The sequence below is a fragment of the Chiroxiphia lanceolata genome, chromosome 3, assembly GCF_009829145.1.
Source record: "Chiroxiphia lanceolata isolate bChiLan1 chromosome 3, bChiLan1.pri, whole genome shotgun sequence".
In the NCBI taxonomy this organism is placed as follows: Eukaryota; Metazoa; Chordata; class Aves; order Passeriformes; family Pipridae; genus Chiroxiphia; species Chiroxiphia lanceolata.
The window spans coordinates 28,419,504-28,436,174 of record NC_045639.1 but is presented as its reverse complement, the minus strand read 5'-3'; the positions used below and the strand labels follow the sequence as shown (position 1 = coordinate 28,436,174).

Sequence of the window (16,671 nt, the reverse complement as noted above, 5' to 3'; positions counted from 1 at the left end):
CTTTGCTTATTGTCTGTGTCCAGATAAGAGATGAATGACCGAGGTTTCTCTTTCTCATTTTAGTATTGGAGGAGATGAGTCGTTAAAGAACGTGACAACCCTACCTAGTAAGTAATTGCTTTGCTCAATATAATTGGCAAAATTGAAGAAACACAATGGACTGATTTCTGACATGTTTACAGAGACCTCTTAAGTATCTCAAAGCTGGTTTAGTGTAATTAACAAGAACTACTTTTAAAAGAAACAATATTCTAGGAGTAAGGAATAAAACGTTGCCTTCATCAGTGAAGCTGAGAGGAAGCAGCTAGAAATTCCCTTACTTTCTTTTCCCTTTCCCTTTTCAACTGCTTGGTGAGTGTTATTTGAATTTCTAAATAAGCTTGCTATGTCCATGCTTGTGATGCACTTAACATTTGCTTTTAATAAATATTCCATCACAGTTTTTTCCAAAAGAAATGTTTGCATAGAGTAGGCCTCTTTGGTAAATAAAGCTGCCTACTCATACATGTAACCTGAAGGGAATAATTGTAACTTTCTCTTCACTGAAACATGCAACTTTTCATAGCTCAGTCTATTGTTAATGTAAAGCCACTTGAGCTTCAGTTTGGATCGGCTGTAATAATAAAATCCCATTTGAAGAGGACCAGTAAACTGTCCTTTTATGTGTTGACCATTATTTTAAGCAAAATGTAACAAGAATATAATTAGAATAAACAATTAATTGATTCACTGGGTCTTATTACATTTGACAAAGCCTTCATTAAAATATGATTAGATTCAGTCCTTGAGATTAAGACAGTTTTTATAGTGTACAACACGGTCATGTTCACTCTCAGCTATGAATTATCCTACCAACTTCCTTTTGGAAACTGCTGTGGAGAATGTAGAACTTCATCAGAATCATGCATCTGAGCCTTTGTTCTTCACATTTGTCAGTAGTATAAGAGTTTGCACAGCTGTGAAGAAGACCCAAATCTTTTAGCTGAAAACAAGTTCCTGTTGGGCTGAAGGACCCTTCAGGCTTGCTTCACAAAGTCAACATTGTATGACTGAGAATTTTATTTTAGGCTTTAACCACTACAGCATGAGAGATAACTGCAGACAATAGTCCTCAATTCTGCTCATCTTGTCCGCTGGTGACAGTGCAGGGCACTGCAAGCATGCTGCTGTCTGAGTCACTGCCAGCTGGTGATCCCTCTCACCACTGCTTGGTGAATCCATCTAGTTGACTGGTAGCTGCAGCAGCTGTGCTGTGCTGTCAGAGAGCAAAACTATGGCAGTGCTGCTGTGTGCTAGTCCCTGTAGACAGAGAGCAGATGTCGTCATTTTCCCTTCATTGCCATCTTTGTTTTTCAGACATCTTTCGAGAGTTCAATGTTACAATCACGGGCTATTCAACTGGCACCGGGAGTGAGAATGATTCCAACGCATTCCTTAACCAGGCAGTTCTTGGAGCAGAGGCTGAGTATGTAGCTTTTTTTTTTACATTTGTAGGTGATGGATGCTTCATCTAATTGCCTTTCAGCTGTCTCGTGTGCTGTCACAACTTGCTCTGAAGAGCAAGCAAAACCAGTCTAGTTGAAAATTGGCTCAAAACCTGTTAAATGTATGGGTTTATTTCATAGCAGAACTTTCAAATGAAACCAACAGTCCTGGTTATGAAATCCACAAACAAGAAACTGGCAGAAACTGTTTGGTGGTTTCTACTCTTCCTCTACAACATCTATTAATTTATCCATTTATCTGTCAGTAAATCCCTGACAACATGAATGTTTCCAGAAATTGAGCATGTAGTGAATTGATAAGGAGAAACTAGGAGTAAAAGTAGATTAAATCTTCCATAATTCTGGCTTCAGGTTTCTGGATAAGGAAGCAACAGTGAACAAGAGAGAAGCAAGGAAAAAACAGCCTCAGTCTAGAATATTAAGAGAATTGCTAATGGTCATACATGGATTTTGGTGCATTGCAGACCTGGTGCAGTTGCAGCCAGTTCTGCCAGTATAAAAGGGATTGTAATGTCTTGCAGTCATTCGACTTTGGCTCTTTGCTTTTAGTCACACCTGGGAGGCTGTATAGTTGTTTTCCCATACTGCTTATCCTAGAAATCCCTGGATACTTATTGAAAGTCAGTGCTGTTTAATTAACAAAACAGATGGCTGCTTGAATTCAGTCATAGTTTGGGCACAGGTTCTGGCAGACCATGCCCAGATTTGACATTGTGAATTGATATTACCCAGACCTTAATTTGTTTTTCTAAAGAAAAATTCATCTTGCTTCCCGAAGGGGTCTTGGAATTGAAGTTCAGAAGCCAAGCGAGGTGTTTGAGTTTGCTGTATCTAAGCAAAGATTGTTAGGATTTGTCAGGGGGTTTTATTGCTCTCTTGTAGGCCTTGAGCAACTTCTGACTCATTTGAGCAATTTCAGTAAATGCTTGGATTTCCTGTCAGAAATAGTGTGCTAGGTGCCCTGCTATATCCTACTGCCCCCATAACTGAGGGAAGGCATTTTGTTTCTTGGTGATGACTAAACGTATCTGTGCATGTCAGTGAGATGTGCATCAGCCATTAATGAGAATTTATTAAGATACTTCTGTATGCAGCATATATCATTACCTTGAAAGAATGAGGTAATGAGGTGCCTGTCTTGTATTCTGTATCAGTTAAATCCTAAACAGGCTTTTTGGAGTGGTGGGAGGACTTGAAACAGGACACACAACCTCTTAAGTCACCATTATGACTTAAAGCAACTTGCATCAGCAGCAACTGAGGCATTAGTATTAAATAGTTATTTGTTAGCTGTATGAAATGAGTCGATGGATGTTAGTCTAATGAAGAATTGCCTACTTCATCTATAACAATTAGTCTTCTCTCTTCCCGTGCAAGCAACTGGACTGGATAAACATGATGAGCTGGAGCTATCCTTGTTTTGTAACCGTATTTTGTAAACATTCAGCAAGGAGATATAGACAACAATTGTGCCAGATTTCTGCTTGTCTTCTATTGTTTCTCTGTCTCATAACTCTCTGTAGAACGCTCTGAGATGCTTCTTTTGGGGATTCTGTTCTGTCATATTTTGGCTCTTGAGGTATCTGAGAAGAAGAATGTGTCCTTGTTGACTATTGAAATGTATTGCAAGATACGGAAATGTTTCTCCTGCTTTAGGTATTTGGTCCTGTAATGATGATGATGATGCAATTCAGCATTTATTCTTCATCAGCCAAAAATATCCATTTTCTAAGGATTCATAGGGCAAAAAAGTCCACCAGCTAATGCTGGTATTTAAGAGTTGTTAGTTGGCCTGTCTTGCTTTATGGTGCTAATCTGGGAGGTGCTTTCCAGAGGTGCTGGAACCTTTCTGAAATCAGATAATTTTGCAGCCTTACCAGCTTTTGGAAACCCCTTTGGTATAAGGGTTTCTTAAAATGAAATCCATGACTGCTATGAAGAGCTCTTTAGTGAACTTGATGGCAACATAGTAATGCAGGAACCATTCAGCAAAATGTTCCCAAGTCTATCTGCATTCATTGCTAAAGGGTTTAAGTACATGATAGAGTTAAGGATAGATCTGAAGAATGTTGCTGAAACAAAGCCTGTCTGAAACCTCTGATTTCATATGAAAAAAAGGAAGTTAAGGAGAAAACCAGTGACAGGAACTGTGAATATCTGTATTTCCCATTAGAAAACTGCTTCCATTGATCAAGATCTAAATTTGGTTGAAACTGCAGTTCAAAGATGGGTGATTGCTGGCACTATTTCATTCAAGATGTTAAATCTTACTGACTGCATTGGCCCAGGATACATCAGCACCTCACTGACTGCATGAGAAATCAAAGATGTTGTGGACTGTCAGATCAATAAGTGGTGTTTTCCTCTGGATCAATATTGAAGTCAACGCCCTAGATTAGGGGTTTACACAGCAAGAACAGAAGGAAATTGTGACCACTTGTGGCTTGTGATAGGTTTGGAATATAAATAAGTAGGTTATGACATTGGACAAGGGTAACTGTGATCAGAACTATTACATGCATACAGTGTCTGTGTCACAAGTAGGTGTATGACAGGGCTCATTCCCCAGTAGATACCCTTATGTCAGTGTTAGATCAGTGTTCAGCTGGAGGAGGGTGGTGAGAGGTATCTCTTTTTTTCTACAGTAAACAAAGTATTGCAAAGGAGAGCTAGACTCTGGTTGCCATACAAAACAAGTGCCACATTTACTGATGTCAGCTGATATGCTCCCAGAAATGATAGACCGTCAGTGAGAGTCTGGAGGGAGATGCAGCTCATTGCATACTACAGAGCTGCCCGGAAGGCCAAAGCTTTCTGACCACATTCCCTTTATGCACGTTTGAGGATCGAAGTGTAAGGGCAGTCAAAGTAAGTTGAAGCACTCAGCCTAGGTAACCCAAAATTCATTGCACTTGGGATATATATATGTGTGTGTATATATATATATATAAAAGAGAGAGACTGCCTATCTGGCTATTGAAAAACAGCGAGCCTGTCAGCTTGCCTGAGTAATCTTGAAAGTTTCTTGGATTTTTAATTACCCTGGAAAAGTTGTATGCACAGAGCTATTACACACAGTGGAAAATTAAGTATTGACTCTGGTTGTGGGCTACAGAAATGAGAGAGGGGTGCACAATGAACTCTGAAATACCTAAGCTTTGCAGGGGGATGTTGCTGAAGAGGTCAGCTAAATATTGGGACTAGGCATTCCCTTGTTTTAGTCTACAAGGAATAGGTTGATAGCAGCCTAGTTCTAAACAGGCCATCTGCTTACAAACTTTACCATGTTTGGGTTTTCAGCTGTTTTAGGTGCTAAGTACTGTAATAGGAGCTAAACTTATGGTTCAAGATTAATTACTGAACTTGAGTAAAATCAGTGTTCAAGTTCGATTTGGTATTGATTTTCTCACCAGAATGTGATTTGATCAAGTAATTTGTTCACAGCAACATGAGTATTGTACTGTCTCCTCACTCAACATTTCTGGTATCTGCAACTTGATTTAAGGTGTCTGAAGAATGCTAATGTTGATCTCTCAATACGGGTATTTCTTTCACTCACTAGTTGTCCTTCTTTACAGGCACTTACCAGCCCAAGCAAGAAATCTCCTGAGACTTATGAAAACTGATGATGTAAGTTGTTCGGAACTCCTTTAATCTTACAGCATGAATAGAAATAGGTGTTGATCACATGAAGGATCCACCTGCAATGACACCTCATGCATATCATAAAGTCAAAGAAATTCAGGCTCATTATTTTCTTCTTTATTGCACAGAGAATTGACTTCAGTGCTGACTGGAAGATCATAACTGTGTTTATTGGAGTAAATGATTTGTGCAACTCTTGCAAAGACCCTGTGAGTAGTAGAACTGGTTAACTGAAACTGTAGTGGGACTGTGTTGCCAATGTAGAGACACATCAAGGGAAATCTATGGATCCTTAGCAGCCTTCACAGAGATAACGTGAGTTATATATGGGCTGCTGTATGTTTTGATGGGGATTGTTGCTGACAGTACAGTGATATAAAATGTTACCAGCAATAGAGTAGGATGGTTTTGTTTTCTCTGGCTTACTCCAGGGTCAGAACCACTATCTTTCCTACTGTCTTTTGACATGAGCAAAAAATGGAAGGGAAGAAAAGCTTCACTCCTCTGATGCAGAAATTGCTCTGCTGCTAGCACGGCCTCTTTAGACATCCAAGAATGGTAATGGTAGTTCAAAGCAGTACAATCCTACAGTTGTCATCACCCCATAACTCACAGCTAGAGACATGCTAGGAACAGGTAAAGGTATGTATAAGAGGATTTGCTGCAGTGCTCAGTCTTACTTGAAGTTTATGCTTCTGTGGATTGTGGAGAAGCCTTTAGGGCTGCCATAAGGAGATCATGGGAGTTGAGTGGGCAGGTGGCAGGGAGAGGCCACCTTTCACTGCCAGCTCTCACTTTCTTGCCTTTAATGCTAACTTCTCATGAGCATTTTCAATTCTCTTGCAACCCCTTCTGCTTGCAAAATTTGCTATTTCTGCACAAGCCTTGTGTGATAAACTGAGAAAATGATTCGAGCTAATTAAGAGAAAACAGTGTAAGGTCAATATGACCTGGAGAGAGAAAAGAAAAACAAATTGTAAAACTTAATTGGGCCCCTACAAAGAGATAAAACAAGTTACCTCCCTTTTACCTTGTGTAGGATTTATAGTGAGAGAATTTTGTTTAGTTAGCTAGATAATAGCACCTTTCTTAAAATTTATAGATAACAAGCAAACATCTGCTGAATGTCTGATTTAACAATATATTATGCTTATAGATAACATTCTTGTTAAGAAATAATGTTTATACTCATGTACCTAACAATGTGTAATGTTTATACTTATGTAACTAACAATGTGTAATGTTTATACTTATGTAAAATGAATATTCATGTAGTAACTGGAAATAAATGTAGAACAACTGTCTTCTTTGGGTGTGACAGGCGTTGGGAGTTGTTGAACCCCTTCCCTGATCACCCAGCGCTGATTTTGCTTTTATCATATAATAAATTCTGATTGGAAATTGCCCGATTGGGTTTCTATTTCTCACAAAACTTGGTGACTTCGCCCGACGTGATACCCTTTGTGTTCTGGGAGATACTTAGCGCCTGAGATAGGAGCGCGCCCGCTGTTTTTCAGCGGCCTATTCACAGGCCTAATATTTCAACAAGGGCCAAGGGTAACGCATGCATATGATAAAAGCAAGGAATTAAAAAGCTCCTGGAGTGCTGCAGCAAAAAGCCCATAATTCTTGTGCACGAAGACCCGAGTGAGAAAAACGGACTGTGAGTATCACTTCGGGGGGCGGATAAAGAGGTCGGAGTGAATGAGTGAATGAGACGCAGCGTAGCTGTGAATCAAGAGTGGAGTCCTTCTAACCTCGTTTCTGTCTCGCCGCGAGGAGAGCAGCGGGTGAAGGGATGAAGCGGAAGAATTGATGAGGGGACCTCTGGGGTCGGTGGGAGTTTTTCAGGAAGGACCGCTGAGTCAGTGAAAAATCCTAAAAGGGATCCCAGAGGATCGGTGGGAAGGTAGGAAACTTTAGAAGGGACCTCAGGAATATGGGGCAGGGAATTAGTAAATTCAGTTGCCCCAGGAAGGAAAGGAGCAAGCAGGCATTGCCGGATATACCCTGAGACAGTCCTCTAGGGGTGGTACCTATTGGGTTAGTTAGCAGCTGCGGGAAAGTTTTGTGTTTTGTGTTCCGGGAGATAGGGAACACGGGTTCCTGAAAAGTTTGCTTAAAAGACTTGGGCCCTCGGAATAGTCGGAAAGTCACTTTTCAGGAGGCGAACGGGTAGTTCGCCATCCCAGGTCAGAACCAGTCAGCCTAGGGCTGTTTGGTTTGGAGGGGACGCCCTCCGGTGCTCTGACACTGTAGAAGAGCCGGTGGGGCTCTGGAGTCAGTGTGACTCGGTAAATAGCTGAGAGGTTACGTTAACAGCGTCGTAACCCCAAGGTAACAAATTCGAATCTCAGTTGTGTGACAGTGGTTTGTTTTTGTTTTGCAAGCATGGGTTGTGTGGATTCAAAATTTAAGATCCCTGAAGAATCCCCCCTAAGTCTGGTTTTAAAACATTGGAAGACTTTAACTGGTTCTGAAACAACTTTAAAGAAGGAAGAACTGTGTAGGCTCTCTATAAATACCTGGCCGTTGTTTGGACAAATGAGAGGAGTAGCATGGCCAGAATTTGGACCGTTTGAACTGAACGCAGTGTTTCAATTAATCTCGCTTTTACATGTAGAACAGAGGTGGCGGGAAATTTGATACGCAGAGTTGTTTTTATTCCTATTAACACGCCCTGGATTGGGGGTGGAAGATAAGAGAAACGAGAGCTCAGAAAGGGCAGAAAGATCAGAAGTAGAATTAGAAAAAGAGGGAAAAGATCGAGTTAAAACTACCCCCGTCTCACGAGTTTTATTTAAAAACATGGAGAATGGTGATTTAAACGTGTTAATATCACCGGATGGGAGAGAAAATAGCCCGGGAGCTGCAGGGGGAGCGGCCCCGGGACCGGCTCCTGCTGAGCCGGCAGGAGCCATTGGCGGACCCCCTGGTGTGGATGTGGCTGCACCGGGAGGGATTAGGCAAATTAAGGCCTCTGGAGAAGTTAGCTCGGGTCCAGCGGGAGCAAGTCCTGTCGTTTTGGCTGGAGTACGCACAGAGGTGCAGGTGAAATCAGCTTTTGTTGAAGCTGCTTGCAGCGCGGCAGAGCAGAGCGAGAGTTATGCAGATGCTGCGGAGCTTGCTAGCCAGAGATAACATCTAGTTTAGTTGCAACAGGAGTAATAGCAGAAGAAACTCCTGGCCCCACAGGGGCAATAGTTGTGGAGGCTACCCTACTTGTTCCAGTGAGCAGAGAAGCAGTCTGTAGCTCTGCAGTAGCTAGTAGCTTTGCCGGGGCAGATAAAGTTGTCATAGCAACAGCAGAAGTGAGCTCGGGAGTAGAGGAACAAGTAACAGCTGAAGTTGATAGTTGTATCGGTAACGGAGTAGTGAAGGCTGAAAAGTGAGCTTTTAGTAAGATTGCTTTTGGTGTAGTAACATCAGAGAAAGTTATTATAGATGCGGCATCTGTTGTAGAAACAAGAGAAATTTTAGAGGTCACAGCGAAAGCGCCGCCGGAATTGGCCAGTGCAAACGCAGCAGGCGTAGGAGTCGCTGATCTAGACAGTGACAGTGAAGCGAAGGCGTCGGCTCCAGGGGGGGTGACGGCCCCAAATGTAGAGGTGTTTGTGAGAGCGAGTAGCCCAGCACCACAGATGGGTGCTCAGGCAGTTGATTTAATCGGTGGCGATAGCAATACGAGAGTTGTAAGAACGGAGCTGCATGCCCCGAGTGCAAGAGAGACCCTAAAGTTTACGGCGGACTGTGCTGTTGTAGAAACAAAGACAAGAGAAATGAGTTGGGTCAAAATGTGTGAAACCAGGCAAAAAGCAAATGAGTTGCCCAGACTTTTCAAACAGATTGAAAGATGTTGTTAGAAAATATATTGATATTGATTTAGAATCAGACTTGGGAAAGAGACACCTGGTATACCTGTTTGTGGGACAGCCTACAAACGATATAAAGAGGAAATTATTAGAGATAGCTTGGGCAGTATATCAGAACAGAAAGCAGAAAGCTAGTACGGTGGGCGGAGAGGCGGTTATAAGAACAGCCATTGCCGCGGCAACGGAACTCCCGGCTCAGAGAGCAGGGGAGGCTTCTGGAATGGCCGTTACCACGGCGACGGAACTGGCTGGCGCCGTGAAGAAAAAAGTGTTACCTGTGTGTGATACAGTGAGAATGCGTGTGACAGGGAAAGATCCGGGGACAGAGAAAGCGAAATTAGAGCAGAGAGCGATCCCGAAGTTTAAAACTGTGGCGAGCACAATCAAGCGGAGACAGGAAAAGCTAGTCCTAGTTGTTGCTCTGACTAGTGAAGAAGTTTTAGTTCCTGCTAGTGTGGTCCAGGCAGAGACAGCAGATGCGAGTGCCGGGGCAGCGTTAACCACGCGCACAGAAAGAATGGGTCCAACTGCGGGACAGGCAAAATCTGGGTTTGATACAGGAGCTGCTGCCGCCTTTGCAGACAGAGCGGGGGCCGCAGCGGGGGCAAAGGCAAATTATTTCCTGGCTGTGGCCAGCACGAGCGGAGCAACTCATAACACCTTAGCGGCTGCGAGCAAGAGATCGGCTGGGGTGCAGAGGCTGCAAGAGAGCCTAGAATGGTGTCTGTGGCTGGAGTCCCAGCCCAACCTAACACAGGACCCTCTGGCTGCGCCACTGGGGGCGAAGACGGAGTTGTTGCTTCCACTCCAGCCCCCCCAAACCTGCATAATCCGTGCCCTCCCATCAGGCCGAAAGGGGGGAGGGGAAAACAAAATCAGTGTAAATTCCCGGCGAACACAAAAACTAAAACCCGCCGGTGCAAAATATGCCATAAGATGATAAGGTGATGCTTTGAAAACTGTGGGAGCTAAGTCTAAGGGAAAAGAAACTACCTACTAACCCTTGCATCCTCTGTCTTTTAAAACTGCCACAGGCTCACAACCTGTGAAAGAACATTCCTACCCTAACTCAGGAAGGGGGGAATACTGATTTGTCTTAAATATAGACTAACAATGTGTCAGAAGTTAGCTGTTCACAGACAGTTTGTTCCAGCAACCAGACCTGAAGCTGTACCACTAAAATTCAAGCTGAGAAGTCATGAGAACAACTTTTATGCAGAAGTAGACAAATGTCTCAACTGCAAATGAAAAACAGCACCATTAGATTTCAAGATACATAAAATAAACCCTGGGGATTGAGTCCTAATAAAGAGATGGAAAGAAACTTCTTTAACCCCATTTTGGGAAGATCCCTTCCAGGTACTGCTCACGACAGAGACCGCAGTGCATACAGCAGAACGAGGGTGAGCACACACGACCAGAGTGAAAGGACCTGTTGCTTCACCACCCCTGAAAGAGTGGACTGTGTCATCAACGCCTGGGGACCTACGACTTAAACTCCAAAAAAGACCTTTATGAATTCATCACCTGAATGGAGAAGACATATCGAAGGCTGGAATGAGTTATCCCCAGAACAAAGAGACTTAAAGGCCCGAGAGGTATTTCCTGAAAGTTTCTGTATAAAACCTAGCCAAAGATCTTGGTTTCAGTTAGTCCCAGGACAAATTCTTAGGAGACAGCGGTTTGTTTCCTGGAAAGAAGGAGCCATACCCTGGCAGAGTGGGGGGTCAGGTGCATATTTTACTGATCGCTTAGTTAACCCAATCCTTGTGTTAGCTTGTGACCTTGAAAAAGGAAGATCCCCTAACTCCCGGACCGCCACCACCAGATCGCACACGCTGTATAAAACATCCGTGGGCTCAGCATGATGGTTGGGTAGAGTGTCAGTGTAGGCACTGTCACCGTAAATGGTCCTGTGTGGCCTTTAACCGACATATACATTGCCCTGAGTGTCGTGACACGCAGGGAGATCAACCCCAATTAGAGTCAGTACAGATAAATAAGCTGTTTTGTGGGTGGGAATTGTTATTACCAGTAAATTGGGAAATATTTGAAACTGACTGGTATGCAGCATTAAGGTACAGTATGATGAAATTTTCTGGAGAAACAGCCCAAATTGACTGCCCGCTGGATGACTTTAACTTTATAGACCCCATGTAAAGAATGTCACAATGGCTAACAATTTATATATTGATTAATTAGTGGGAATAATAATTCTGTTGACAGAATCTGTTGTTGTGAGATAAAGTGAACCTTCACCTGGAAACGAAAAACTGGGCCTTAATTAAATTAGAAAATCTAAAAGGGGCAAGACCAGGTTAACCTCTGAACCTGCCACTGACAGCCAGCCACGGGATGCAACCCCGTTCGGGCATGGGCCGTGGAGGCTTAAGTTATACTGGACCCTTTTGGATACTCTGCTGCTTTTGGGCTCACGTCCTGTCTGACGAGTGTACAAAATGCTACCAAACTACACGATATAAAGGCCGTATGATTCAAAGCTTAAGCTATCACTCATTTGTCAACAAAGTCTGCTATGACTATAGACAACTGAACACTTGCAACACGGGTTCTCGGCAACTATGGGTAGCACAGAATTTAGGAATAGGGGGAACCAGGCTGGGACTTAGTTGTCCTAAGGGAGAGGAATGGATTTGTTTCACTCAAGAAGGCCATTGGGACATTTCTGACGGTGGTGGAATGCAGGACTTGAAAAGGGAGGAAATAATAAAACAGAGGGTGCAAACTACATTAAAAGAAAGAACACAGGGAAAGCCTTCCAACACAGGTGACTTATACCAGAAATTGAAAGACAAACTAGGAGAAGATTGGCAACTCCCGGGTTATGGAACTAACCTATATATTGATCTAATGGAACGTATTATTCAAACCTTAAATTTATCCAAGTGCTGGATTTGTAGTGGACCTTTGATGACAGAAGAGTGGCCCTGGAAAGGTACTGGTCTCACCCCATGGGAAATTTTAAAATGGAATCACTCCCAGAAAGCATCAGAATCTAGGCCCCAAGGTTGGATTTTAATTTCTGATGTGGTTGGGCAAGAATGCATTGAACGGAGAGGTAGGGAAATATATAAAACCAAAGTAGGAGAGTCCCCATACCTATCAGTGAAAATAATCAATACCACAGGAGAATACTGGTGGCCAAAAGAACCATTAGGGTATTGGACTAACAATATGACTGCAGACTGTACCTGGCATGATGAAGCTCAAAGCTGGTGGTGTAATGAAACAAATTTAAAAAAACCCTTTTGAAGAGCATGAGAGAATTAAAAACATATTGGGACCAAGCAGGTAGTACCGATTTAGAATGGGTAGCTCTGGAAGGATTATTCTGGATATGTGGAAAGCGAGCATATACACAGCTCCCTAAAGACTGGAGAGGAGTCTGTACACTAGGTATAATCCAACCGAGGTTCTTTTTACTGCCCCCCGAAAAAGGTATGAGTTTAGGTGTACCTTTGTATGATGATTATGGAACCATATGCCGAGAAAAAAGGGATGACATTGGAGGAACCCAAAAGTGGTACGATGATGAATGGCCTCCTGAACGAATCATTGCTACTTACGGACCAGCTACTTGGGCCCAAGATGGGACCTGGGGTTATCGAACCCCTATATACATGCTAAATAGAATTATCCGCCTTCAAGCAGTCATGGAAATAGTAGCCAATAAGACAATTCAAACTCTGGATCTAATCACAAGTCAGCAATCAAAAACTCGAGCAGCTGTGTATCAGAATAGGCTTGCCTTAGATTATCTGCTATCTGAGGAAGGGGGGGTGTGTGGTAAATTCAACACTTCAGATTGTTGTTTACAAATTGATGATAATAGACAGGCAGTTATGGATATTGCAAAGGATATCAGAAAACTGACTCATGTACCTGTACAAAAATGGAACTCTATGCTCGACAGCCAGTGGTGGGATAACTTGTTAGGAACAGCTTGGTGGAAGAAAGTAGGATTCTTTCTATTATGCGCATTGGCCAGTATAATATTTTTACCATGTTTAATCCCTTGTTTCATTAGATTAATAGTTTCTGTAGTACAAGGAATGCAAATATCAACAATGCCGACAGATCCAAAGACAGCCCAAAGTGCCAAGGTACTGTTAGTCACCAGAACTCCACCTTCCCAAGATGAAGAAAATGTCAAATTAATATTGTCCAGATTAGAGCAAAAAAACTCGAATCAATAATTTTATAGAAAGAGAGGAGGGATTGTGATAAACTGAGAAAATGATTCGAGCTAATTAAGAGAAAACAGTGTAAGGTCAATATGACCTGGAGAGAGAAAAGAAAAACAAATTGTAAAACTTAATTGGGCCCCTACAAAGAGATAAAACAAGTTACCTCCCTTTTACCTTGTGTAGGATTTATAGTGAGAGAATTTTGTTTAGTTAGCTAGATAATAGCACCTTTCTTAAAATTTATAGATAACAAGCAAACATCTGCTGAATGTCTGATTTAACAATATATTATGCTTATAGATAACATTCTTGTTAAGAAATAATGTTTATACTCATGTACCTAACAATGTGTAATGTTTATACTTATGTAACTAACAATGTGTAATGTTTATACTTATGTAAAATGAATATTCATGTAGTAACTGGAAATAAATGTAGAACAACTGTCTTCTTTGGGTGTGACAGGCGTTGGGAGTTGTTGAACCCCTTCCCTGATCACCCAGCGCTGATTTTGCTTTTATCATATAATAAATTCTGATTGGAAATTGCCCGATTGGGTTTCTATTTCTCACACCTTGCTAGGCGTCTTTGCTGCTGCTGCCAAGTTTTATAGCTTTATTTATAACTATGACCTTGACTAGCAATGATTTCACCTAATTTTATGAAAGCTTATCAGCTGACTATGAGCACACTTATGGGGGCTTGGTTTATGCTGTTCATCATGCATTCAGATTGGGTTCCTTCCTGCATTTTTACGTGAAGGGCCCAGTGGAGTTGGGTTAAATATACTGCTGCTCAAGAAAGTTTATTTTAAATCCAAAATTTCACCAAACCTTTCTACATTTTAGATTGATATGCTTAAAATCCCTGATCTCTAGAAAGAAGCAAGAACATTCTACTAACCACAGTGTTGTATGGCAGAAAAGGAAGTGAATTACTGTGATTCTCCAGCCTCCCAACCTAAATGCCTTAGCAGTAATCTCTTCTATTTCTATCAGGAACACTACTCAGCTGAGAATTACATCAAAAGGATCCAAGAAACTCTTGATATTCTTCACAAGGAGGCAAGTGCTGACTGACTGATGTTTGTTTGATTTTGTGGTTTGGTTTTTTTTCCATTCTGGTACCAAACATACACCATTGACTTCTACTAAAACATTTTCTTTTGTCTTGTCTGTCTGCAAGTAGTGAGTGCAATCTGAAATGACAGTAACACTGAACCATGGTGTAGGAAAAGGATCAAAAGCTGAGTTGGGGTGGTGGGGAGGTTGTTGATTTTTCATTCTTTTTAATTTTTTTTTTTTCCTTCCAACAGTGGAGAAAGGGAAGGGGTGTCAAATGGTTGGACTTCAGGGTAAAATAAATGCACTGTGGGCTTTGTAACCAGCTTCTTCTAAGCTAAAGTCTGACTTACCTTTCAGGTTCCAAAAGCTCTAGTGAGTCTGGTTGACGTGGTAGATGTCCTCTCTCTGAGACAGTTATTTGTGGATACTCAAGTTCAGTGCCCAACTTACTTAGCAGAGTAAGGCTTATTTAACTTCCTTTTGTTCCTGAGCTTACTGCTCATGATGATAAATCATGTTCTTATTCTATACTTCTCTCATAATTTGAATTAATGTTCAAAGGTAGCAGCACAGTCCTATGGACTTCCCATGCTGTGCTTACATCATGACCCTGCCTGATGTCATTTCCTTCTCTTGGCTTTGACCCAAGTGTTGTGGGAAGACCTGTGTATTTTTCATATCTAGAACTGTCCATAATGTACACCTCACTGAGCTAGGATTAAATTTTCTCATACAGGGTTCTTCAAGATGGGGTTGAAGTCCACAAACATTTGCATTTGCGTGCCTTCTGTGGGAACCTGAAGTATTTGCAGAGTAGACAGGTTTCTCCTGTTTCAGAGGCTTTAGTGCAATGGGTAATTTGCATTATTTGCTGACCTTTTAGACAGGGACAAATTCTCTGTCTTGGGAATGCAAAAGAAATTGTTGACTGGAAATGTATCAGCTCAGAGGTAACACAGACAGTACATTTCAAAGACCTGTTTTCTAGTTCCGGGGGGACTGATGAGCAGCTCTGTCAGTCTGCAGGGCCTTTGGATTCCAGAGTGTAATTAATGCAACAAACTATCCTCTGTGCTATGTGCATTACTTCGATATAACTGGGTGTGAACAAAAATTACTTAGAGTAGTATCCTTGATGTGACACAGAAAGTAAGACTAACGGTTGAAATCACAATAGCAAGAACGATAAGATGTTTTCACAGAAACATGACTGTATGGGTTTCCTTATTACTCCCATGACATGAGGGCATTGGGTGGCAAAGGGAGACATCTGCATTATCAGATGTCTAACTCTCTCTATTCCCATTTTCTCTCCCACAGTTATCTGTGTAGCTGTGTTTTTACAGGAGAAGAAAACTCAGAAAATTTAACGATAGTGAGGGAAGCCACCAGAGCTTACCAGGTATGTTTATCAAGAGTGATACAGTTACTTTATTTCCAGTTGAGGTGAGATCTTGATTATCAAGCAACATATCATATCAGTATTTTACACAAATGAGCCCTATGAACTAAGCAGGAGGTTATTTGAAGCTATCCAAAACACCATGTGACCAAAACTAGCAGCAGAACTCTGCAGAAAAATTCAGTTTCCTAGCAGAGAAATGAATAGGTGCGAGTTTAGCCACCAAAATCCTGTCCCTGACGAACTGTTGCAGTATTGTGTTCCACCCTTCTCAGCCACTTTGCAAGGCACACCTTTTGCCAACATCTGTGGCTATTTCAGTTTACAAGTAAAACTTCCTTTTTATTCTCAGGTTTTCAAAAAAACAAACCAAACAAACCAGTTATGATGAAGAGATGTTGCTGGAGTATTGGTTGTGGTTTTTTGTTTCTTGCAGCTTGGCATTCAGAGACTAATAGAGTCTGGCAGATATGACACTCATGAAAATTTCACGGTGGTCATCCAACCTTTCCTCCAAAATGTGGAGATTCCTCTAGGTCAGGTATGGTATAAAGTGACTTCTCTGTTTAAAGGACTAAGTGTGAGTATCTAACCTGTAGAGACTATATGCAAAATAGTGCTTTTTTTATTAGAACTTGTTGCTTTTTGGTATAGTACAACAGATTTCTTCATATCAGTTCTTAGTTTTCCATATTATGCTGTTGAGATCAATTACTGTTTTGGAAAATGAATCAAAACCTGATTTAAGAGGTTTGTTTGTGTATGTTCTTAAGGATACATAAATATTTTTCTTTCTGAAAATGCAATATATTTAATAAAAACCAGAGTTATTAAGTTACAGTACTTATAGCAACACAGCGGAATTGTTCAGTGGAGACTACAGCATCAGCTCCCCTTCATGTCCCATAACTCATTCTTCTGTGTCTGACAGAAAGAGAAGTTTGCCTATGATCTGATGGCAAAAAAAAAAAAAAG

The 16,671-nt window shown here is 41.6% G+C and overlaps 1 protein-coding gene across 1 annotated transcript in view; it reads left to right on the top strand.

The window, feature by feature from the left end:
* The window catches only part of PLB1 (phospholipase B1), an 87,288-nt gene that overhangs the window by 44,848 nt on the left and 25,769 nt on the right, over positions 1–16,671 (top strand). The window contains exons 34-41 of the mRNA XM_032681364.1: positions 64–107; positions 1,357–1,465; positions 5,084–5,135; positions 5,279–5,359; positions 14,229–14,294; positions 14,652–14,752; positions 15,615–15,696; positions 16,133–16,237. Of these exons, the coding sequence (XP_032537255.1) occupies positions 64–107; positions 1,357–1,465; positions 5,084–5,135; positions 5,279–5,359; positions 14,229–14,294; positions 14,652–14,752; positions 15,615–15,696; positions 16,133–16,237 (640 nt within the window). The remainder of the gene's footprint in view (positions 1–63; positions 108–1,356; positions 1,466–5,083; positions 5,136–5,278; positions 5,360–14,228; positions 14,295–14,651; positions 14,753–15,614; positions 15,697–16,132; positions 16,238–16,671) is intronic.